The sequence below is a fragment of the Panthera tigris genome, chromosome C2 (assembly GCF_018350195.1).
Source record: "Panthera tigris isolate Pti1 chromosome C2, P.tigris_Pti1_mat1.1, whole genome shotgun sequence".
Taxonomy (NCBI): domain Eukaryota; kingdom Metazoa; phylum Chordata; class Mammalia; order Carnivora; family Felidae; genus Panthera; species Panthera tigris.
The window spans coordinates 2,316,372-2,340,491 of record NC_056668.1 but is presented as its reverse complement, the minus strand read 5'-3'; the positions used below and the strand labels follow the sequence as shown (position 1 = coordinate 2,340,491).

Sequence of the window (24,120 nt, the reverse complement as noted above, 5' to 3'; positions counted from 1 at the left end):
TTGAAATCTGTCATTAATAAAGTAATTTTAGTAGCCGAAACCAGAAAAGACAATTTACTTTCACTGATTAAAGTGGCCGCAGAGGGCTTCGTAAGTCGTCTGAGGGAACTTCCTAGTTTTCCACACGCGCTCGTAGCCGCCAGCCAGTCACACACCTGAGGACAGGGCTAGAGTGTGGCACTCCTGAGCCTCCATCTAGTAAATCTGAGGAGTGAGTTTTTAGTTGGAGCGAAGAGGCCGCCCCCTCGGATGCTGTGAGCCGAGCCCCCCCCGGACACTGGTTCTGGCGAGGCCGGGAGCTCCAGCGGGCTGGCGCTGGTCTGCCCAGAGGCTCGGCTCCCGGCCCCCGCTTGCCGCAGACTTGCTGGGGGGCCGCTGGCCTCCGTGTCCGGGGGCTGGGCACTGGCCTGTAGACTGCCTGCTCTAGAACATGAGAATCTTTGGCTAGAGATAGTAACTGAAGAAGTATTAAAGGTTCTGACCCCTTTGAAACACGGGGACGTAGGAATACCGACGTGCGTCATTTGATAGCTTGCAAATTTATGTGATTTGAGAATTTGAGAACCTTACTTCTTCAAGAGTAGGCTAGTCAACACTGGAAGGTCTCCCAAGGGTGCCTAGAGCGGACGAGTGCTTGTTCCGCGCTGGCCTTTGTCTAGCGAGCTCAGGAGAGCCCGGACCCTCCAGGGAAGGACGGGGGGTCCGTGTCGTCACCGAGGCTTTGGCAAGCTCTCCTCAGTTGTGCCCTGTTTTACTCTAAACATCTTGAAGGTTTAAACTGGGACTGGAAGATCCTCTTGGGCGATGTGTGTTGCTATTTAAATTCTTCCGGGTTCTCTGTAAATCTCTGAGGCCTGGCGAGGGCCGTTTGCCCGAGTTTCAGAGCCGATCCGAGCTCCCTCTCAGTCGGGCTGTACGGACCGCTTCTGCGTGTGCCCGACTTTAGCAGGTGCTGTGGCACCGACGCGGGTGGACGCGGGCGTCAGCGCTTCCTGACCAACCGGCCGCGTCCCCGTGGATGAGTCCTTCACCTCGCCTCGCCTCGCCCTTGGCCTTCCCACGCGTCCTGCTCCCGTGGGGAGCGCCAGAGAGGGACTCAGACGGCACAGGGTCGGTGCAGGGGGCGGCGGGCAGGGCGGGATTGTCACGAACCATGACGAAAGCTTCTGTGTGTTGGTTTGCAAGGAGGAAAAAGTCTCCGCAGAAGGCGGAAGTGTACCTTCAGGGAGCACTGAAGAACTACCTGGCTGAGGGCTGGGCGCTGCCCATCACTCACACGAGGAAGCAACTCGCCGAGTGTCAGAAACACCTTGGACAGACCGAAAAGTATCCTTTGGGTTTAATATTCCCCGCGAAATAGGAGACTTGCTTTCTGTCCGTACGAGCAGCGGGGCCCACGGTGAGTGTTTGGCAGACACCCAACGGCGAAGAGAGGAGAAGCCCGCCTCGTGCTCACGGACCGGGCCGCCTGTAAGTTAGGGGCCTAGTCGGCACGTCTCACGTCTGTCCTGGAGCTCCTGATAACGTAGGCCCCGAGGAGACTCCGTGCGGGGCTGCACGCGGAGGCTCTGGGGACCGGGAGCCTCTGGTGCCGGTGCCGCTGGGGGAGTGGGGCCTCTTCTCAGATCCTTGACTCTCCTCCAGCTACCTTCAGACCAGTAGCCTTTTGGCCAGCGATCACCACCTGACTGAGGACGAACGGAAGCACTTCTGCCGGGAGATACTCAGCTTTGCCAGCCGACAGACGGACAGCCCAGGTCAGACCCGCTCTTTGCGGGGAGGGGCGGGGGATGCTTTGAAGAACCTCACTTTTGAAAACCCGCTTCGTGCTGAAGCAGAGTTGGCGCACGGCGTTCTAGTTGTTTCGGGTGTGGGCGTGGCGATTCAGCGGTTGTCTGCGCGCTCCGTGCTCGTCACGACAAGTGTGCTCTTCTTCCCCGCCCCTCCCGCCTCCCTTCTGGCGACCACCAGTGTGTTCTGTATTTAAGAGGTCTTTGTCTCTTTTCCGTTCGTTCGTTTTGTTTTCTCCTTTTTATTTTGAGAGAGAGAGAGAGCACGAGCAGGGAAGAGGCAGAGAGAGAGGGGGAGAGAGAAGCCCAAGCAGGCTCCGTGCTGTCAGCACAGAGCCCGATGGCGGGACTCGAACCCACGAACCGTGAGATCGTGACCTGAGCCGAGATCAAGAGTCAGACGCATAACCGACTGAGCCACCCAGGTGGCCCTGTTCTGTTTCTTAAATTCCACATATGAGTGAAATCATGTGGTATTTGTCTCATTTCTTTCTGACAGACACTCAACTTGACCAGCTGACAGACAGCCCTGGTCAGATTCGCTTTTAAAACTTCTCCTTGTGAAAACTTTCAAATACTGTGGGAAAGTAAAAAAATAACACAGTATATAACACAGGCTACCCACCTAGATTCAGCAGCTGTTAACTTTTGCCGTGTGGCAAACATGTGTCTGTATCTTTCTTTCTGCTGAACTTGGCAGTGACTCCAGACCACATGACACACTTCACCCTGAAACTGCTTAGCGTGGCCTTCTGAAATCAAGGGTGCCCCCCAGCCACCCAAAGAGCAAGGTTCTGACTTCAGCTGCTAAGTGGTCTATATTCAAATCTTCCTCGATGGTGCAAAAGAAATGTTTTTATAAAGTATTTTTAGTAGAGTCCAGTCAGGGATCACACATTGCATTTGATTGTTATATCTCACTTCTCTTTTAATTACTTTTTAGTTTTTTATTTTTTGAGAGAGAAAGCGTCAGCAGGGAGAGGGACAGAGGGAGAGAGAATCTCAAGGGCTCCGCGCTGTCCGTGCAGAGCCCAACACGGGCTTGATCTCGCAACTGTGAGCGCGTGACCTGAGCCAAAAGCGAGTTGGATGCTCAACCAACTGAGCCGCCAGATGCCTTGCTTCTTTTTTAATTTAGAACAGTTCTTCCCATCTCTTTTCCTTTTTTTAATATGCTGTTTTTAATATACTAGCTTTATTGAGATACAGCTCACCCATTTGCAGTGTACAATTCAGTGGCTTGTAGAACATTCATAGACACGCACGGCCATCTCCATACAGTGAATTCTAGAACGTTTTTGTCTCCCCCAAAAGAAGCCTCATACTTCTTTCTCCCAGCCTTCCTCCTACCCGCACCCCTGGCAGCCACTGATCCACTTTCTGTCTCTGTAGATGCCCATTCTGAGTATTTCACGTAAATGGAGCAACCTCACGTGGTCCTTTGTGACTAGCTCATGTCCCCACGCGTCACGTTTTTAGCACTCATCCATGTCGCAGCCCGTGTCGGTGCTTCCTTCCTTTTCGTGGCCGAAAGTAGTCCTCGTATGGATGGACCGCACTCTGTTTATCCCTTTGTCCACTGTGTGACATCTGGGCTGTAAGATGCTGACCTTTTAAAGGCATCGAGCCCATTGTGTCACAGGCTCCCCACCTTGTGGAATTTGTTGAGTGTTTGCTCAAGGGAGCATCACCTAGGAAGGTAGGTCTGTAAGGCTTAGATTTAGGCCAGAGATTCGGCAGATCCATTTCGTAAGCGGTGCTGTGTGGTGAGGTTAAATTTATTGTAACATTTAGCTCCTCGTGTTTAGTTTTTCAAGAAGAGTGCTCATCTAAGATAGTTACTGCCTTAGTCCACTTAGACTGCCATAGCAAAATGCCTCACACCAGATGCTCAAACAACAGACATTGTTTCTTGCAGTTCTGGAGGCTGGACGTCCAAGGTCAGGGTGCCAGCAAGGTTGGTTTCTGATGAGGCTTGTCTTCCTGACGTGTCTTTACGTGGCAACAGGAGAGACAGAAGTGGGGTGGGAGGGGCAGGGCGGAGAGGGGTGGGGGGGAGGGCGAGGGAGGGGGAGCGCTCGCTCTACCGTCTCCTGATAAAGACACTAACGCTTCATGACCTCATCCAAACCTCATCATCTCCTAAAGGGCCCATGTCCACATACCATTGTACTGGGGGCTAGGACTTCCACTTAAAAAGGGGGACCACAGTGGGACCCCTTGAGGGCTCAGTCAGTTAAGCTTCTGACTCTTGAGCTCAGGTCACGATCTCACAGTTTGTGGGATTGAGCCCCATGTCAGGCTCTCACTGACAGCACGGATTCTCTCTCCCTCTCTCTCTGCTCCTTCCCCGCTCGTGTGCATGCACTCTGTCTCTCTCTCTCTCACTCTCAAAGTAAATAAACTTAAAAAAGAGGATGGGGTTGACCACAGTGCAGTCTATAGCAGTTTTTAAGTACTTGAAAGCCAGTGTTTCCAAAGATTTTGGCTTCAGGTAGGTAGATATACGGTTGTTGATTGCTGGGGTGCATTTCACTCAAATTGAGCTATCTGGATGGTTTCTCAGGAGCAACATGGCATTGGTTTGTTTGTGTTTTTTTAGATTCTTTTTTAAAAAAAATTTTTTTTAACGTTTATTTATTTTTGAGACAGAGAGAGACAGAGCATGAACAGGGGAGGGGCAGAGAGAGAGGGAGACACAGAATCCGAAGCAGGCTCCAGGCTCCGAGCTGTCAGCACAGAGACCGACGCGGGGCTTGAACCCACGAGCCGTGAGATCATGACCTGAGCTGAAGTCCCACGCTTAACCGACTGAGCCGCCCAGGCACCCCTTTTAGATTCTTTAATGTGCCCCAAATGGTCATTGGCAGAGCCATGTGCCACGTCTGCTTTATGTGACACGTATGTGAGACTGCACAGGCACGCCTCCTGCCAGCATTCCTTGACGACGTCTCTGTAGGACTAAGATAGTCTACGATTGACCGCTTGTGCTTCCTTTCCTTCTTTCCTTCCTTCCTTTTAATTAAAGTTTATTTATTTATAATTTATAGTTAAAAGGGAGAGAGAGAGCACATGTATGAGAGCTGGGGAGGGGCAGAGAGAGAGGAAGAGAGAATCCTAAGCAGGATCCGTGCTGTGCTGTCAGCGTGGAGCCCGACGTGGGGCTGGAGCCCATGTTCCGGGAGATCGTGACCTGAGCCAAAATTCAGAGCCAGACACTCGGCCGACTGAGCCACCCACGCCGCCCCTCAAGTGCTTTTAGAACATTAATCTCCGCAAGTCTTTCCTTGAGTTGATTAGTGTTTAATAAACTTACCAGTCTGGCAGCCTTGTACATTTTGTGACAAACCAGAAAGAAGGCCAGAGAGTACAGTGGGTTCTCCCGCTTAGTAACTGGGAGGCTGTGGCCTCGCTGCCCTCTGGGGGTCCAGGACACAGGGCTCCCCACTGGCTGGTTTCGTAGGCTGGCAGGCGCCTGGGTTTATTTCCGGATATATGGGGGGAACGTGGCGTCTTTACCTGAGAATTTCTTTAGGTGGGAAAGCGGTGGAGTTCTTTGAAACAATTCTAATAATTGGACTATTTATAAATACTGTTTTGAAATTCAGGGCTTAATTGACCTGGTTTTCTCTTAGGTTTGCCAAAACAGAGCTTACAGACCTTAATTTGTTCACATTTTATGACTTCCAGGAGTTATCTGGGCATGTGTTTATGCTTCCCTTTTGACCAAATACCTCGTTTAGCTGTGCGAAGACGGCGCGGGGCCGGGGGGTTTCCGCCGTCCCCTTTGAATAGCGTCGCTTCCTGCTTCTCGTGCCCGGTAGCGACCGAGGCCCCGCCGCCTGCAGGCAAGCCAAGGTGACACCTGGGGACTAACTCGTGGTAATGTGCGTTTACAGGTCAGAAAATAGTACTCCCTCTGCACTGTTTTGCACAACTGAGAGACCTCCATTTTACCCCTTCCAACGCCGTGGTCCACGTCGGGGGGGTTCTGTCCGTGGAGATCACCTTGTGCAGCCAGATGCCCATGCCCGTCCACGTGGAGCAGGTCGCCATCAACGTCCACTTCAGCATCGAGAAAAACAACTACCGCAAGACCGCCGAGTGGCTGACCAAGCACAAGACGTCCAATGGGACCATTAACTTTCCGACAGAGACCTCGCCTCTCCCCGTGCCCCAGAACAACTTACCCGCGCTGGAGTTGTATGAGATGTTTGAGAGAAGTCCTTCGGACAATTCCTTGAGCACAACGGGGATTATATGCAAGAATGTTCACATGCTCCTGAGGAGGCAGGAGAGCAGCACTTCCCTAGAAACGTCCTCCGGTGTGGCTCTGGAGGACGGGGCCCACGTGCTGAAATGTAGCGGAGTGACTCTGGAACCGGGGGCCAATAGGATAACGTTCAGGACGCAGGTACGTGTCGAGGTGGGGAGCTGACTTTAAAGACGGGTCGGGGAGGGTGTCGAGCTCGCCCCAGCTGTTGGAAGTGTGGCGTCTCTGTGCCCTACCCTGGGTTTTGTTTGTATCCTTAGAGAAAAATAGACTGACGTTTTAAAAAATCTTTTATACTTAAACAGATTTGTGGCAGTTGATACATTTTTTACAAATGTTTGTTTATTTATTTATTTATTTATTTATTTATTTATTTATTTATTTATTTTGAGAGAGAGGGTGCGAGCCTGCTAGCCGGGGAGGGGCAGAGAGAGAATTCCAAGCAGGCTTCGCCCGCGAGCCCGGACGTGGGGCTCACTCTCATGAATCGTGACCTGAGCCGAAATCAAGAGTCTGATGCTCAACTGACCGAGCCACCCAGGCACCTGGCAGTTGATGCGTTGTGAAAGAAGTTCTTAACGTGGATAATTCTGTTTGCTCTCGCCGGTATTAAAAAATACCGTTTGTTGGCCTGTGCTTTCAAAGAAGGTGGCACGCTGTCATACTAAACTTTGTTTCCTTTTGTTGGCTGCTCGGCTGTCAAATTAGCGGCTCTGGCCTCTCTTCCAAACCTTGCCCTCAGGCAGGGAGCCCTGTAGTTCCTGGACCGAAGACGGGGCCAGCGCAAAGGACCGCTCGCTGTTGGTCACGAGTTCATAGTGTAGGCCCAGAGCAGGGCTCCGATCTCATGCCGGATGTTCCATTAAACACCTGTCGGAGAGAACGCCAGTTTGTTCGATTGAAAATAACGGACTAGAAGCAGAAGGGCAAAGTTACGCCTCAGTGACTTAGGAAATCCTCGTCGGGGATGGAGGGCGCTCCCGAGCGACCTCGTGCGCGGCTGGCCCTGGAAGTGCAGGGCGGAGGGGGGAGGGCGGGGCAGGGACGGCCGGCTAGGACGGCACAGCCCTCCCTCGGAGGATCCGTAGATCCATAGATCGGATTGGTACAGGAGTGGGGGTGACTCGCCCGCTTGTGCCTCTAGGCCAGGGAGCCCGGAACGTACACGCTGCGGCAGCTGTGCGCCTCGGTGGGCCCGGTGCGCTTCGTCCTCCCCCACCTGTACCCCCCGGTGCAGTACGACGTGTACTCGCAGGAGCCGCAACTGCGCGTCGAGCCGCTGGCCGGTGAGTGGGCGCCGGGCTGGGCGGGGCCCTTCCCGAGGGGTCCCCCGGTCCCTCTCCGCAGCCACCGTCCTTTTGTTAAGTCCTCAGAGTAGGAGGAGCTGGCGCAAAGACCACGTGGCGCTTAATTAAAAGCACGGACGAGTGAATTTCTCAGCTGTTGAGGCCGAAGACGACGTATTTACTTGGCTTATTTCTTCCATTTGGGACGAAGAGTCAAGGAAAGCAGTTTTCCTATTTAATCTCTCCATACTCCCTACTTTTCTTTTTTTTTAAAAAAAGCCCCCATGGCCTCCAGGGAAGGCCCTCGGGTGCTGAGCCGTCTCAGCCGGTTCCACGGCACCACCGGAGGGCCTCTGCTGACACGAACCTAGCGCCGTGGCCCCGAGGGCCCAGGTGCTCCGAGCGCCACGGTCACGGTGCTCATACCCTGCTCCCGGCCATGGCCCTCGCTCCCGTTCTTGCCTGCGCCTTCCCGCCCCCCTCACCTGTTTCTTCCTCCTCCCTCTTCCTCACCTCTTGCCTTCTTCCTTCTGCCCGTCCTGGGGTGGGATTCACGGAGACCGCGGCCCACCTCCGCCCTCCATTTCCTTCCGGGAGAAAGCAGTGGCCGCACCTTCTGCCCAAAGGTCCAGACCTAACCCGAAGAAGCCAGAAGCGGTTCTGAATAGCAGCAGTACATTCGATTCCACGTCCGGTCTTTAGTGTCCTTACCGGATTCTCTCTCGCTGCCTTTTTGGCAGATCAGTTTTGAGACCCTCACAGACGTGGTTGCCACTGTGATCCCCAGGTCTCTCCTCGGTACTGACGGGTCTCAGGTTCTCTTGTTCCCGGCGAGGGCCCCCTCAACTGTGCACCCCACAGCACCGAGATGAAGAGTGAGGGTGGAGGGGTGGGCCGTGGGGGGATCATGGAGCACCTAAAGGGAACACATCTGGTTTAGTAGGAGAAACGGAGCATCCTTTTAACCTCGCGGTAGGCCTTCCGTCCGCTGATTGTGATACTGATCGCTGTCTTTTTCCCTTTAGATAGCCTTCTGGCTGGTATCCCTCAGAAGGTAAAGTTCACTGTCACCACTGGCCATTATACAGTAAAAAACGGGGACAGCCTGCAGCTCAGCAACGCGGAAGCCATGCTCATCCTGTGTCACGCAGAGAACAGAGCAGTGATCTACTCCAACACGAGAGGTGAGGCGGCAGTCACCTGGTGAAGGCGGACCCTACCGCGTGAGGCTGTAAGGCGCCTGTCGTCCAGGCCGCGCTCAGGCGGTGTCTGAGGACCACTTCTCCCTGCAGCCCTCTCATGGCAATGGCCTGCCTGTAGGTGGGCTAGGACCCTGTCGCTGGATGGGACATTATGTTTGGGGGGGGGATGGACTGAGAGCCGTGCATATGTTTGGTGGCCAGGCGGTGCTGAGCTTGCTAAGGACTTGTAATGCAGCATCATGGCCTGGGTCCCTGCTCCAAGATGATGCCCTGTCAGCCTCCAGTCTCCTCCTACCTCCCCACCCCCACCCCCATCACCAAAAAGCAAAAGCAAATCAGCCTTTTTAGGCACTGGGCAGAAGCCCTCAAAAAGTCCCGTGTCCCCCGGTCCCCAGGCAGGAGGTGCGGAGAGAGGACACTGGTCCCCTTCTGGGCAGGCGTTGGTCTGGTGGTGGGACGGAGCGGGAGCACGTGATGCAGGGAAGCACACAGTAGGCCATGGGTGGGCCCTGTGGGAAGTGTCCCTTTTCTGCTTTCAGACTTAGCACAGCGACCGTTCTGTGGCCCACGGCCAGCCAGCCTCCAGACAGTATTACTGTCTTAGAGGGTTTGTTCCCGATTTTCCTGCCTCTGCCCTCCCGCCTTAATCCTTTCTAGTACACTCTTCTGTACACGTAGCAGCAGCAGGAGTTGGGCTGGACCTTCACTGCTGAGCCTATCACCTACCAGCAGAGAAAGGAACAGCGGAGGGAATGTGTTAGAAGTGACTCTTTCTGTCTTTCCTAGAAAAGGCTTCTGATGCATTGCTCCGGGTTCAGTCGTCTGACAAGGTCACAAGCATCAGTCTGCCCGCTGCTCCTGCGTACCACGTGATTGAATTTGAACTGGAAGTTCTCTCTTTACCTTCAGCTCCAGTAACTGGAGGAGAGAGCAGCGTGCTGGGGATGACAGAGTCCCACGGGAAGCATAAGGACACACAGAAAGCTGGCCAGTGCATGGCTACCACAGACCACAAAGTAAGGAGGGGCTGGAATTGCTCAGCCCGGGAAGGCGGCCTCTGCCTGCCGCGCTCGCGCGAACGAGGGGGCTTCTGTTGAAGTGGCAGATTGCCCTTTCCTGATGTCACAGCCTCTCGTTGGATTTAGCATGTATAGCTTCGAATCACCCCTTCTTAGATAAGGGGTACGTCGTGCAAGGACAGAGACAAACAGGCTCTAAGTTTCCTACACCAACTCGAGAGGGAAGGACGGTTTATCGTAAGAGAGAATGTTTGCTTAGGGGAGGGAAGTTTGGGTCTGTAGTCCATTTGTCTTGATGAAGAGGCTAGGTTGAGTTCCGCGTCTTGGTGTGCTTCCATTTCTGCCCACTGAAACGCCATCAGACTTAGCCAGGAGGAAGCGCCATCATTTTACGCTTTGATGTTGATGTCGATTGACCGTTATTTGAGAGATCCATGGCTTAGGTCCACATGCACGGTCCTTCAGCTCAAGGACTGCGTAGCTGCCGTTGTGCTCATTCGGGCATGTCCATGTCTTGCCACACAGATGTCACTTCTGAGGGTTTTTAATGGCCCCACAGGACTGTACGTATCTGCACACCTTAAAAAGCTGCTGCCGGTGGGCCTGGCTTCCAGTCACCCTGAATCTGCGTGCTGAGACCCTCCGCTCTGGGACAGTGACAAGTCTTGGCACACCCTCCACTGCGGGAGGTATCAAAGACACAACAGGTGCTGGGACAGCACGAAGGTTTGAGTGACAACCGAAAGCCGGGATGGGACTGAATGACGAGGTTCATCTCCTACACGAGGCCGCTCCTTCCAGGCTGGGAGAGGGGGGTGTTCCCAGTTGGTATCGAGACCAACTCAGACAGTCCAGCGAAATGGACAAACAGGAATATGTTCCCAGGAAAGAACAAGATAAAACCTCAGGAAAAAGCATCTCAGTGAGACGGAGACAGTTTACCGATAAGGAGTTCAAAGTGATGGTCACGAAGACACTCACCAAACAGGAGAAAAACCAATGGACACAAAACCTCAACAGAGGTGGGAAATATAAGAACGTACCAAAGAGAAATCGCAGAGTGAACAACAGAACGGCTGAACTGAAACACAGACCAGATGAAGCAGAAGAAAGGATCAGCCACTCGAGGTCAGTGGAACTCAGTCAATGAGAGCAGCAAAAAGAATGAAAAAAAGTGAAGACAGTTAGGAGCTCCTAAGACATCAAGTAGACTAATATTTGGATCATGGGGCTTCCAGAGGAGGAGAGAGAAAGGGTCAGAAATCTCCTTGAAGAAGTAATGGCTGAAAACTTCCCTCATCTGGGGAAGGAAACAGGCATCTAGATCCAAGAAGCCCAGAGAGTTTCAAGGAAGAAGAACCCAGAGAGACCCACACCAAGACACCTTATAATTACCTACCAAAAAGTAAAAGCCAGGAGAGACTCTTCAAAGCAGCAAGATGAAAACCACTTGTTATGTACACGTACGTGATGCTAAGTTATCGGCACTTTTCGGCAGAAACTTTTCAGGCCAGAGGCAGAGGCACGATACATTCAAAGCACTGAAAGGAAAATCTGCAACCAAGAATACTCTCCCCGGCAAAGTTACGACTCAGAAGTGAAGGAGAGATAAAGGGCTCTCCGGAGAAACAAAAGCTAAAGGGGTTCATCACCACTAACCCGGCCTTGTTACGGGGAATTCTTTAACTGAAAAGAAAGGGTGTTCACGAGAACACATGTGAAAGAATAAATCTCACTGCAAAGGTAAGAATATAGTAAAAGTACTGGGTTAATCAGTTATAAAGCTAATGTGAAGGTTAAAAGACCTAAGTAGTAAAAATAACTACCATTATAATAACTCATTAAGGAACACACAGATAAAAAGATATAAAGCATGACTCAAAAGTATCAAATGTGGGGGCGAGGAAGAGTAAAAGTGTTGAGCTTTAGAATGGGATCAAACTTCAGTATTAACTGAAAATAGATTGTTACAGATACAAGGTGTCACATGTAAGCCACGTGGTAGCCACAAAGCCAAACCCTGTAGCAAATACACAAAAAAGAAAGACAAGGAACATAAGCATACCACCAAAGTCATCAAAGCACAAAGATAACAGAAAAGAAGAAAGGAGCAGAGAGAAACTGCAGAAACGGTCGGAAAACAACAAAAATGGCAACAGGCATGTGCCTGTCAGTAATTGCTTTAAACGAACTCACTCTGTGTCCAGTCAAAAGACACAGAGCGGCTGAATGGGTAAAAAACGCGAGACCCGTGTATATTCTGCTTACAAGAGGCTCACTTCAGATACAGGGACACACACAGACTGAAGTGAAACCAAATAAAGAGATCAAAAATCTAGAACAGCTAGACTTCCATCAGACAAAATAGACTTTAAAACAAAGACTATAATAAGAGACAAGGGGGAGAGTGTTACTTAGTGGGGTCAATCCAACAAGAAGATACCACACTTGTAAATGTTTGTGTGCACAACACGGGAGCAGCTAAGTATGTAAAGCAAATGTTAACAGACCTACGGGGAGAAATGGACAGCAATACAATGATAGTAGGGGATCTCAATGCCCCATTTATATCAACGGATAGATGATCCAGACAAAATCAGTAAGGAGACATTGGCCTTAAGTGATACATTAGACCAGATGGACTTAACAGATGTTTACAGAACATTCTGTCCACAGGCAGCAGAATACACATTTTTTTCAAGTGCACATGGAACATTCTCCAGGATAGATTGTATATTAGGCCACGAAACAAGTCTTAACAAATTTAAGAGGATTGAAATCACGTGATGCATCTTTTCTGACCCCAAAGTATGAAACTAGAAATTAATTACATGAAGAAAACTGGGATATTCACAGATATGCGGGGATTAAACAACAGGTTACTGAACAACCCCTAGGTCAAACAAGAACTCAAAAGAGAAATCCAAACATGCTTTGCGACAAATGAAAATGGAGATGGGACATACCCAAATTGGCCAGATATGGCAAAGGCAGGTCTAACAGGGACGTTTGTAGGGATAAATGCCCACCTCAAGAAACCGGAAGTCTCAAGTAACCTAACTTTACACCTGAAGGGACTAGAAAAAGAGGAACAAAGCCCAGAGTTAGTAGAAGGAAAGAAATAACAAACGTTAGAGCAGAAAGAAATGAAGCAGACTAAAAAGGCAATAGGAATGATCAATGAAACTGGGAGCTGGTTCTTTGCAACAATACAATCGACAAACTTTTAGCTAGACTCACCAAGATAAAAAGAGAGAGGACTCAAATCAGAAATCAAGGAGATGTTACAACTGACACCACAGAAATACAAAGGATCACAAGGGACCGTTATGGACAATCGTATGCCGACAAATCGGGCAACCTAGAAGAAAGGGATAAATTCCTAGGAACATACCGCCTACCAAGAGTGAACCATGATGAAACAAAATCTGAACAGAATGATTACTAGTAAGGAGACTGAATAAATAATCAGAACCTCCCAACAAATGAAAGTCCGGCCAGAAGGTTTCACTGGTGAAGTCTACAGAATGTTCAAAGAAGATGTGTTAATTCTTAGCACATTCTTACTATAGTTCTTAAACTCTTCGAGAAAACAGAAGAGGGGGGATGTCTTCCCAACTCATTCTACGAGGCCCGCATTGACCTGGTACCGAAACCAGAAAAGGATGCCACGAGAATAGAAAATTACAGGCCAGTGTCTCTGATGCGCACATGTGCAAAAGTCCTCAACAAAATATTAGCAAGCCGTATTTAACAATACACTAAAAGGATCATACACAGGATCAAAAGGGATTTATTTCAGGGATGCAAGGATGGTTCACCAGCCACGAATCAGTCCGTGTGCTACACCATGGTAACAGTAGCGAAGTGAAGGGTGGAAATACACACAGGAAAGGCATTCGGCAAAATTCGACATCCATTTATGGTAGAAACTCGCAACAAAGTGGAGATAGAGGGAACATACCACAACGTAATAAAGTCCACATATGACAGGCCCGCAGCTAATAACGTGCTTGATGCTGAAAGCTTTTCTTTGAAGATCAGGAGTGAGACAAGGATGCCTGCTCTTGTCGCTTTTATTCCACACGGTACTGGAAGTCTTTGCCAGAGCAGTTAGGCAAGAAAAAAGAAATAAAAGGCATCCAAATCGGAGGGAAAGAAGTAAAATGTCACTATTTGCAGATGGCATATTGCGTGTATAGATATATGTGTATATATACATATATATATACGTACATATATGTATATATACACACACACACACATAAAGCTCTAAAGGCTTCATCAAAAAGCTTCAATTCAGTAAAGGTGCAGGATACCAAATGAGTATGCAGACATCTGTTGTGGTTCTCTATACTAAAGATGAGCTATTGGAAAGAGAAAGAAAACAATTCTATTTACAATTGCATCTAAAAGAAGAAAATACCTAGCAATAAATTTAACCAGGGAGGTGACAAACCCACATACTGAAAACTACAAAACAGATGAACATAAGGGAATACAAAAATAGAAAAATAATAGAAAAATAGGGAGGGGTACAAAACATAAGAGAGTCTAAAATACCGAGAGCAAAATGAGGGTGGCTGGAGGGGTTGTGGGAAGGGGGATGGGCCAAACAGGCAAGGGGCTCTGAGGAGGACACTTGGGGTGAGCACTGGGTGTTGTGCGTGGGGGACAAATCACTGGATTCTACTTCTGAAATCGTTATTGCACTAGATGCCGACTAACTTGGATGTAAATTTAAAAAATCAATCAAGTAAGTGAACTTTAAAAAAAAAAAAGAAAGAAAACTACAAAACTTTGATGAAAGAAATTGAAGAAGATACAAATACATGGAAAGATAACCTGTGCTCTTGGATTGGAAGATTTAATACTGTTAAAATGCCCGTAACTACCCAAAGCAATATACAGATTGAGTGTAATCCCTACCGAAACTCCGATGGCATTTTCCGTAGAAATAGAACAGAGAATTGTGAAATGCATGAAACCACAAAAACCCCAAATACCCACCACTTTCTTCAGAAAGAATAAAGCTGTGGGCACCATGCTCCCTGACTTCAAACTATATTACAAAGCTATAGTAATGAAAACATTATGGTGTTGGCATAAAAGCACACACACAGACCAGTGGAACAGAATGTAGAGTGCAGAAATAAATGCACACATATATGATCAGTTTATTTATGACAAAGGAGCCAGGAATGTGTAATGGAGAAAAGACAGTGTCTTCAAATAAATGGTGCTGGAAAAACTGGGCAGCTACATGCAAAAGAATGAAGCCGGACCCCTGTCTTACGCACAAAAAAATAACTCAAAATGGATTAAAAGCTAGAATGTAAGACCTAAAGCCATAAAATCCTAGGAGAAAATAGATGGTGAGCTCCTTGACATTGGTCTTGGCAGTGATTTTATGGATCTGACACCAAAAGCAAAAATTAACAAGTGGGACCACAGCAAATAAAAAAGCTTTTACACAGCAAAGGAAACCATCCGCAGAGTCAAAAGACAACCTACCGAACGGGAGAAAATATTTTCAAATCGTATGTCTGATAAGGTGGTAATACCCAAAATATATCAAGGACTCCTACAACTCTAGCAAAAGCCCCCACAACCTGATAAAAATGGGCAGAAGATCTGAATAGACATTTTTCCAGAGAAGACACACAGATGCTCAACATTACTAGTCAGGCTGATGGGATGTGCAGAGACGGAGCCCTCGTGCGCTGTTGGTGGGGATGCAGACTGGGGCGCTGCTCTGGAGAACAGTATGAACGTGCCTCAAAACATTAAGAATAGGGGCGCCTGGGGGGCTCAGTCGGTTGAGTGTCCGACTTAGCTCAGGTCATGATCTCACGGTTTGTGGGTTCGAGCCCCGCATCGGGGTCTGTGCTGACAGCGCGGAACCTGGAACCTGCTTCGGATTCTGTGTCCCTCTCTCTCTGCTCGTCCCCTGCTCACCCTCTGTCTCTCTCTTTCTCTCTCTCTTTCTCTCAAAAATAAACATTAAAAATAGAACTACCCTACAATCTAGCAATTCTACTTCTGGGCATTTATCCAAAGAGAATGAAAACAGTTACTTGAAAAGGTATCTGCACCCCCGTGTTCACTGCAGCTTTATTTGCAACAGCCCTAAGTGTCCAGCGATGGATGAATGAATGGATAGAGCAAACATTGTGTAGATGCACCGTGGAATATTACCCACCGTAAAAAAGAAGGAAATCTTGCCATTTGCAATCTTGCCATGGACCTTGAGGACGTTACGCTCACTGAAATAAGACAGAGAAAGACAAATACCATACGATCTCTCTTCTATATGGAATCTAAAAACAACTAAAACCAAGCTCATAGATAGAGCAGACCGGTGGATGCCAGAGGCAGGGGTGAGAGATGAGGCATAGGAGAAATGGGTGAACTGGGTTTTTTTGGTTTTTGTGTGGTTTTTTTTTAGTTGAAATAAGTTGAATAATTAAAAAAAAAAAACATGCGTTAAACCAGTAGGATAACAGGCTATAACACACACAGTCATCTCAGAGAGATGAGGCTTAGAACACGAGATGGTCAGCACCTCAGGGATAATGTTTTAATTTTCATTCCTTGAAATTTTCTTCCCTTATCTGGTAACAGAGTTCAGGAGGTGAAGTTGATACTTACTTCAACGTGAGCACGAAACCAGGGCTGGATGAACATGCGTCTGTGCTCTGTGTCATTTGTTCCAGGGGGAAGTAAAAGGAAGCTTGAAGCAAGGCTCGTGCCCTTATTGGAGTTATCAGCTGGGTCCACACCGCGCCCCCAAAGTGCTTGCTTCTCTGTTATGTAGTCGTTGTCGTGTGGATTATTTGGATAATTCATTTTGTAATAGTGATTGATCATGTCGACTTGACAGAACGCTTTGTTATAACCTCCCGCACGTTCAAAACCGCCTTTGGCGTCCCGGCCACGTTGGTGTGGGAAGAGCGAGGTGGCGCTGGTGTTCCTTGCCACGGCATCAGCTCTGGAGCTTTGGAGACCGTTCTGGTGACTCCACACATTTGGCCGCTTCCGTGTTTATTTTTCTCGTCTGTGTACGTAGTTTTATGTTTCTCCTATGTTCGTGCATGTGATTAATGGAGGTTTGCTTTCTAAATAAGAAGTGGCGAGGCCATCGAATGTCTAAGAGATTGGCAGCCACCGCTGGTTTGGATGGATGGTGTGGCGGTGGCTGTGGTCGTCGAGTGGTCTGAACGCGTGTCCCTCCGTCTCTCCTCAGGTGTCCATTGACTGCCCGTGGTCCATCTACTCCACCGTCATCGCCCTGACCTTCAGCGTGCCCTTCAGGACCACACACTCTCTTCTGTCCGCCGGGACACGGTAAAGGTGGCCCCCAGGCCTTGCTCCTGCCCCACGCCCTCCTCCACGGAGCCCCTGGCTGCGCAGAGCTCGGCCTCAGGGACACTGAGCACGTTTTCTTACGTAACCGTGACGCCGCTCTCCACGTGTTGAGATTCACAGGGATTTCCTGCTGCTCTGTAACAGCCGGTCCGGATTCGCATTTCCCCAGATGTCTCAGAAATGCCTTTGTGCGGTTAGGATGTGGGCAGTGGGATCCAAAGCAAGGCCCCATTTGATTATTAGAGACTTTCTTCTCTCCTGTTTCTCAAGCCAGCGACCCATTGACAAACTTGGGTCATTTCTCCTCTAGAAGGTCCACCATTCTGAACTTGACTGGTCACGATCTTGTGGGTTTGTGTAACTGTTTCCAAAGGCAGCCGCTGGTTCCGTCTGAGCCAGGATTTCAGCCCCAGCACTACTGACGCTCGGGTCTGGTAGCTCCTTGTTTGGGGGGGGGGCCGCGGGGCTTCTGCACACCCCCGCCGCTCCCGTTTTATGCCCGTGGTCCTCCCCATCCTCCCCACCCCCACTGTGGCCACCAGAAGTGTCTTGAGGTGTAGCACCACGTCCCCTGCAGGGGCAAAACCGCCTCCAGGGGGAAGCGCTTCTGCTCTAGAAGCCGGGTTCGATTCTGATTCGGCCGTTGGACGCGAGTGCTTGGAGGCGGAGCCCTGTGCCGTGTGTCCCCGCCAGGAGACCGTGTCCCGCTGTCCCACCATAAGTGGTGACGTGCACACTGCTCCCTGGGCTCAGGGCTGAGTCTGGCCTCTCGTCACAAGATTCCTTTTGTTTTCATCCGTTGATGACCTCGGCTGACCTTTGCATCATTTGGGTCAGACCCAGAGCAGAGCCTGGGTCGCTTTATTCAGACTTGTCTTCGTGTGCATCAGGGGTCGACGTGGACCCCGCACTTCGTTTCTCCGGGACCGTCACTCTCTCCAGCCTAACTCCCCGCAAGCTGCTGCGTGTGCAGAAGTCCAGTGACAGCCGTGTAACGGCACTGGGTCAGAAACAGAACGTTCTTTGGTCCGGTTTTCCTCAGAAGCAGCTTGCTTGGGGAGATTGGGTTTCGGTGGGGACACTTTCCCCCGTAAAATCGAAGGTGGAAACACACGTAACAAGTGTTCCTACTTCACTTCCCCAGGAAGATCTTCTCAAGAAACCAGAGTACGTTTACCGAAGTTCTCAAGTTTCAAAATCATATTCTTTCTTTTTCTGCTTCAGGAAGTACATTCAAGTTTGTGTCCAGAATTTGTCGGAACTTGACTTTGAGCTGTCGGACGGTCACCTCGTGGATCCTGACAGTAACGCCGACCTACGGCTGGTGCCGCTGAACGCGAAGTCCCCGCAGGTAACGGCTCTCTGGGGTGGAGCGTCCACCCCCGGCAGGAAACGGCGGGGGCCGGGGTGCGACGGTGGTTCCAGCAGGTTTTGGTGAAGACGTAGTCTGCCTGTAGAGTGAGCCTTGCAGCCCCGAGAGTGACGTCCCGGCGATAAGCGCGTCTGCTCCGAAACGGCCGCGTCGTTGCCGTGACGTGCGTGCTGTGCCTCCTGCGGGCTGGGCGGCACGGGGCGGATTGGGGACGGTGCTCTCTGCGTTCTGAGAGGGGTTCAGCCTTAAGCTTGCCCTGCTGTGTGCGCAGCTTTCTGGGAACACCTGTCCGTGCCCGAGGAAGACCTCTTGTGTCCGTGTAGCTTTGTAAGGCGTCCCACCCGTGTTCGCGCTGCCCGCCTGAGCGCAGACCTTGCCGTCGCAGACGTTCAAAGGGTTTCTCAGGATGTGTGATCTGTAGCATTTTTGAAGGACTTCCCCCGGCTAAGAGCTGATCCGTTTCAGACGCTGGCCCAGTTCATCCCTGTGCTCACGGGCGGTGCTGGTGCTTCATTCGGGCTGATGTTAAGTCTAAAGTCATTGGCCTGAACGGAAGGGCGACCTTTGCCATCGGTTGGTGGCATTTCCCAGTTTGGAAACGTACGAGGCACTGTGCACTGATAAACGTTCTTGAAGCACTTTTATGGTCCCCTGTGCCACGAAGCTTACGGAGTCAGAGAAGATTAAAACCTTTAACTGACTTGGCGCAGTCTTCCAGTGGAGAAGGGCAGGAGGACCGTGGGGCACGGGCAGGAGCACCAGGAGGCGGGTCCCGGCGGCGGGCTCGGAGCGCGGCTTGGGGTGCGCAATGACAGTGACTCTTTCTGCAGCACATCCACAGCAAGCAGTCAGTGTTCTTTGTGTGGGAGCTGAAGTGGACGCGAGAGCCTCCGCCTTCTCTGCGCTGCCGGTTCTCCGTTGGATCCTCCCCGGCTTCGGGAGGACGGCTCTCGATCCCCTTAAAGCCGTACACTTACGAATTTCAAGTGGAAAATTTTTTCGTATGTATTGCATCATTTTTTGGTGGGAGTGTGGGGTGGGAAAATGGAAGGTGGCATCATACTCCTTTCAATTAAGAAAAAATCGGATAGAAAAAAGTCTTTCAGAGTAATGAGGCAACAGATCAAGGAAAATAGTTAACACTTGGAGTAGCTCAGTCGTTGGCTGATTTATTTTAGACCCGCGGGTCCTTTTCGGGTGACATGTGTGGTTCTGGCGCGGGCCTGCCGGTGGCCTTCAGATGGGTGTTTATAAAGACCCAAGGCTCCTGATCTCTGCTCCCTTTTCTCTCGCCCACATTCAGAATGTCCTGGAACTATTTCTTAGAGTCCTTTCATCCTGATCCTGGCTGCCGCTCAGGGGGGGTTACTTTATAAGGCACATCTCTGATTTTTTAAAAGAAAAGCTGACAATATGTAGAAACTGACTTCACGAGTATTGCGAAGACGTTCCCATAACCTGCGCATGAAGCGTGGAGCTGAATGTAGCCTTGAGCTAGATGAGGACACGCGGCTGTGTGTTCGTTTCTTTGGTGAGACGCTGGATGTCGTGTCAGGGAAATCAAAACGCAAATACACGAGTTTGTGCTGTTTCCTTCCCTTCTCTACTGCTGAAGTTGTCGGGCACTTTGAGGTGTGTTTGTGTGTGTGGCTCTTGCTATGTAACCCCTTTCAGCCAAAAGACTGTTTTATTTCACTGTCTTTATCAGACTTAGATTGCGGTGTAGTCACCAGCATGATTCGTCTTTTCGTGGCACAAGCAGGAGCCTTTTTGGTGTTTTAACACCAGCGCCACGGCCACTCCTGTGGTGCAGAGGCGGTGACTGTGTCTGGCCTGCTTATTACCACGCGGTAACTCGCCCGCGGTCACGCTGTGGCTTCTGGCTTTGCTGCTTCCTCTCCACGTGGAGAGCACAGAGACATTTCTGGTGGATCCCTCTTTGAAAACGCATTCTCTGGGGCGCTGGGTGGCTCGGTCCGTTAAGCATCCGACTTCAGCTCAGGCCACAATCTCGCGGTCCGTGAGTTCGAGCCCCGCATCGGGCTCTGCGCTGACGGCTCGGAGCCTGGAGCCCGCTTCGGATTCTGTGTCTCCCTCTCTCTCTGCCCCTCCCCGGCTTGCACTCTGTCCCTCTCTGTCTCTCAATAAGAAATAAACGTTAAAATAAAATTAAAAAAAGAAAACGCATTCTGTGAGGCCCAGAAATAAAGACGCCACTTTTTTTTAAGGAAAGCTGTTTTAAGATTGAGATACACACTCTATACACCATGAATTTCACCCATTCGAAGTAGACAGTTCAGCACAGTCGGCATATTGACAGATTTATGCAGCCATCATCATGGTCTCATTTTATTTTTGTTTTTTAAGTGTTTATTTATTTTGAGAGAGAACGAGAATGTGAGCAGGGGAGGGGCAGAGAGAGAGAATCAAGCAGGCTTCCACACTCAGCATGGATCCCAATGTGGAGCTCGATCTCACAACCCTGGGGTCTGACCTGAGCCAAAATCCAGTCGGACACCCAAATGACCGAGCCACCCAGGCGCCCCCAGGCTCTCAGTTTAGAACACTTTAGACATTTTGCTTTATTTATTTTGTTTTTTTAATTTTTTTTAAGTGTTTCTTTATTTTGAGAGGGAGAGAGCGAGCACGAGGCGGGAAGGGGCAGAGAGAGAGGGAGAGAGGAAATTTCAAGCAGGCCCCGCACTGTCCACACACAGCCCGACGTGGGGCTTGATCTCACAAACTGAGATCGTGACCTGAGATCAAGAGCGAGACTTTCAACCGACTGAGGCCCCCCACTCCGCCCCGGGCGCCCCTTCATTTTAGAACACTTTGATCTTTCTGGAAAGAAACCTTCTACCCCAGCCCTAGGCAACCTGCAGATCTGCCTGTTCCAAACACTTCCTACACACGGGAGCGTGTCACGCGGCTCTTTCTGCGACTGGCCTCTTTGCCTTGGCGGGCTGTTCCCAGGGTTCACACATTGTGTTGCTTAGATCAGACTTCAGACTTCAGTGGAGGAAGAGTATTCCTCTGTGTGCATAGACCACGTTTCCTTTCCCAGTTGTCGGTGGCTGGCCATCTGGGTTGTGTCCGCCGTGGAGGGGACACACGTGGCGGGGGCTGTTCCGAACAGTAATGCCGTGCGAGTCCCCGTGCGAGTGTTTGCGAGTTCAGCTCTGGTGGGCGGATAACCGGGTGGGGTTGCCCGGTCCTGTGGCAACTCTGTTTACGGTTTTGCGAAGTTGCCGCGCTGGTTTTCAAAGGGACACCGTTGCATACCCCCAGCAGCGTGTGAGCTCTGGGTCTGCACATCCACACCGACACTTGTTTTGGTGTCTCCTTGCTTCTAGCCGGCCCCGGGGCCGTGAGGTGGCATCTCACCCTGGCCCTGTTGCCACACTTCCCTGACGGTGAATGATGCCAATCGTCTCTCGTGCACTTCTTGGCCGCTTGCATTTTTTTCCTTTGGAAAGAGGTCTGTTCGTATCCTCTGCCCATTAAAAACAAATTTTTTTTTAACGTTTATTTATTTTCGAGAAAGAGAGAGAGAGACAGAGCACGAGTAGGGAAAGGCAGAGAGAGAGGGAGACACAGAATCCGAAGCAGGCTCCGGGCTCCGAGCTGTCGGCACAGAGCCTGACGCGGGGCTCAGACCCACGAACCGCGAGATCGTGACCTGAGCCGAGGTCGGACGCTCAACCCATTGAGCCACCCAGGCACTCTGGATGGATCCTCTGTCTTCCCGTCCCCCTCTCTCTGCCCGTCCCCTGCTTGCCCTCTTTCAAAAATAAACAAGCATCCCCCACCCCCCCACCCCCCCAAAAAAGAGAGAGACTGAGGTGCCTGAGGTGGGGACTTGGCAGGCACGCCGTCCCTCCAGGGCGGTTGTTTAGGGGCCGTGCGCAGCAGCTCTGCTGGCTGACTCCGCGAAGGGCTGAGCCGGCCCCTTCCCTCAGCCCTCTGGCACGTCTGTGGGCAGCACCCCCGTGGCCTAGAATAGCATTTCTCCAGGTTGTTTCTGCATCTGTGCTTGTCTGTCTCTTTCTTGCCCAGACGTTATATAACGTGAGAGCTGAGATCCTGCCCCCTTCGGGAACGGAGCACTGTAGGACGGGCTCGCTCTGCTCCTTGGAGGTGTCCATCACGCGGCTCTCCGACCTCTTGGAGGTGGATAAGGATGAGGCGCTGACAGAATCCGACGAGTATTTTTCCACCAAGCTTATGTATGAAGGTAGGTCTGGAGGCATCTTTTCCCCTGGCTGTTGTGCTAATCCAGTGCTTGAAGTGATGGTGCCCTCCCTTTCTCAAAGTATAGTGTTCTTTGTCTGAAGAGAGAATGTTCTAGAATCAAAAAAGCTCATTTGAATGTTGCATTGTATAGCAGCTTCCTAGGCTGGCAGGATGTTGGACTTGGTTCTGGGGAGTCGTTCTTCCTACAGGTATTTTTAAGCAGTCGTTGGGCTCAGTGCTGAGAACACGGGGGCCCCTAGAGCTGCCGTCCCTCTCTGCCTGGGGCTCGGGGCCTTCCCGTGGCCGTGGAAGTGAGGCCAGAACTCTGGCGCTCAGCGGCCCATGCGCCCTGGAGTCCCTGCCCCTGTCCTTTCCCCTCTGGCCTCCTGGAATCCCCCGCTCCGTCCCCCACCTGACGCTGACCCCCGCCTGGGCCCCTCTGCTCGCTGACTCCCCGCAGAAGCCCCGCTCCGCCTCCGCCAGGGCCGTCGGCGTGGAGTGTCGGGACCTCTTAGGCTCTAAAAAGTGGTTGAGGAGCCAAATATTTCTTTCTTTAGCTACTTAGAAAATAACATTACACGAACTCATGCTTGAAAGATAGCTGTTTTCCAAAACAAGACAAAACAGTGAGAAGGGGCGCCTGAGTGACTGTGGGTTAAGCGTCTGACTTCAGCTCAGGTTCTGCACTGACAGTGCAGGGCCAGCTTGGGACTCTCTCTCTCTCTCTCTCCGCCCCTCCCCATCTCATGCTCTCTTACTCTCAAAATAAATAAACTGGAAAAAAAAAAAAGGAGAGAAAAGAAAATAGACGGATGACCTTGATTTGAGTTCTTTCAAATCTGTCTGATTCCTGGTTCCACGGAAGGCAGCTGAGCCTTCCTTTCTGCCGACTCGGTCTGCGGTGACGCATCGTGCCGGCTGGAGTGCGTGACGGGACCCTAGGCCCGCGTAGATCTGTAGTTGGTACAGGGCAGTATTTTAAACAATGTTCTGTGATACTACACCAAAACGTGACAAGTGCTGGGCTTTTAGAGGCCAGTTACGGGGTGGAATCTGAAATCACGTGAATGAACTTTTCGTACTCGGTTTCTTTAGATCCTTTGACCTGGCTTGTGGTTTGACTCTTTCTTCTTCCTTTTTTTTTTTTTTTGAGAGGGAAAGAGAGAGTGTATGGTGCAGGGGCGGGTGGGGAGAGGCAGAGGGAGAAGGAGGGGGAGGGAGGGAGGGAGGGAGGGAGGGAGAGAGAGAGAGAGAGAGAGAGAGAGAGAGAGAGAGAGAGAGAGGGAGTCAGTCCCAAGCAGGCTCCACGCGCAGGGCAGAGCCCACCACGGGTCTCTGTCACAGCCGTGAGATCATGACCTGAGCCGAAATCAAGAGTCACATGCTTAACCGACTGAGCCACCCAGGCGTCCCTGGCTTGTGGTTTGAAAGGCTCTTCTACCCAGGCAGCATTTTGTGACACCATGGCTTGGTCCCTTGGGAAATGGGCCTCCTGATGCACGTGGACCTGCACGTGCTGTCACCTTCTGTTCTACCGAATGACGCGTTCGCACCCATTTCCAGCTCCCGCTGAGCTC

The 24,120-nt window shown here is 50.8% G+C and overlaps 1 protein-coding gene across 2 annotated transcripts in view; it reads left to right on the top strand.

Moving 5' to 3' along the window:
• Positions 1-24,120, top strand: part of TRAPPC10 (trafficking protein particle complex subunit 10) — an 86,252-nt gene that overhangs the window by 58,528 nt on the left and 3,604 nt on the right. The window contains exons 12-21 of one of the 2 annotated variants that reach the window (XM_042998840.1): positions 1,186-1,326; positions 1,645-1,757; positions 5,690-6,204; positions 7,208-7,349; positions 8,375-8,533; positions 9,461-9,567; positions 16,817-16,917; positions 18,163-18,289; positions 19,141-19,311; positions 22,367-22,544. In XM_042998840.1, coding sequence (XP_042854774.1) covers positions 1,186-1,326; positions 1,645-1,757; positions 5,690-6,204; positions 7,208-7,349; positions 8,375-8,533; positions 9,461-9,567; positions 16,817-16,917; positions 18,163-18,289; positions 19,141-19,311; positions 22,367-22,544 — 1,754 coding nt within the window. Of the gene's footprint in view, positions 1-1,185; positions 1,327-1,644; positions 1,758-5,689; positions 6,205-7,207; positions 7,350-8,374; positions 8,534-9,337; positions 9,568-16,816; positions 16,918-18,162; positions 18,290-19,140; positions 19,312-22,366; positions 22,545-24,120 lie in introns of both variants that reach the window. The other variant, XM_042998839.1, reaches the window with a different exon arrangement.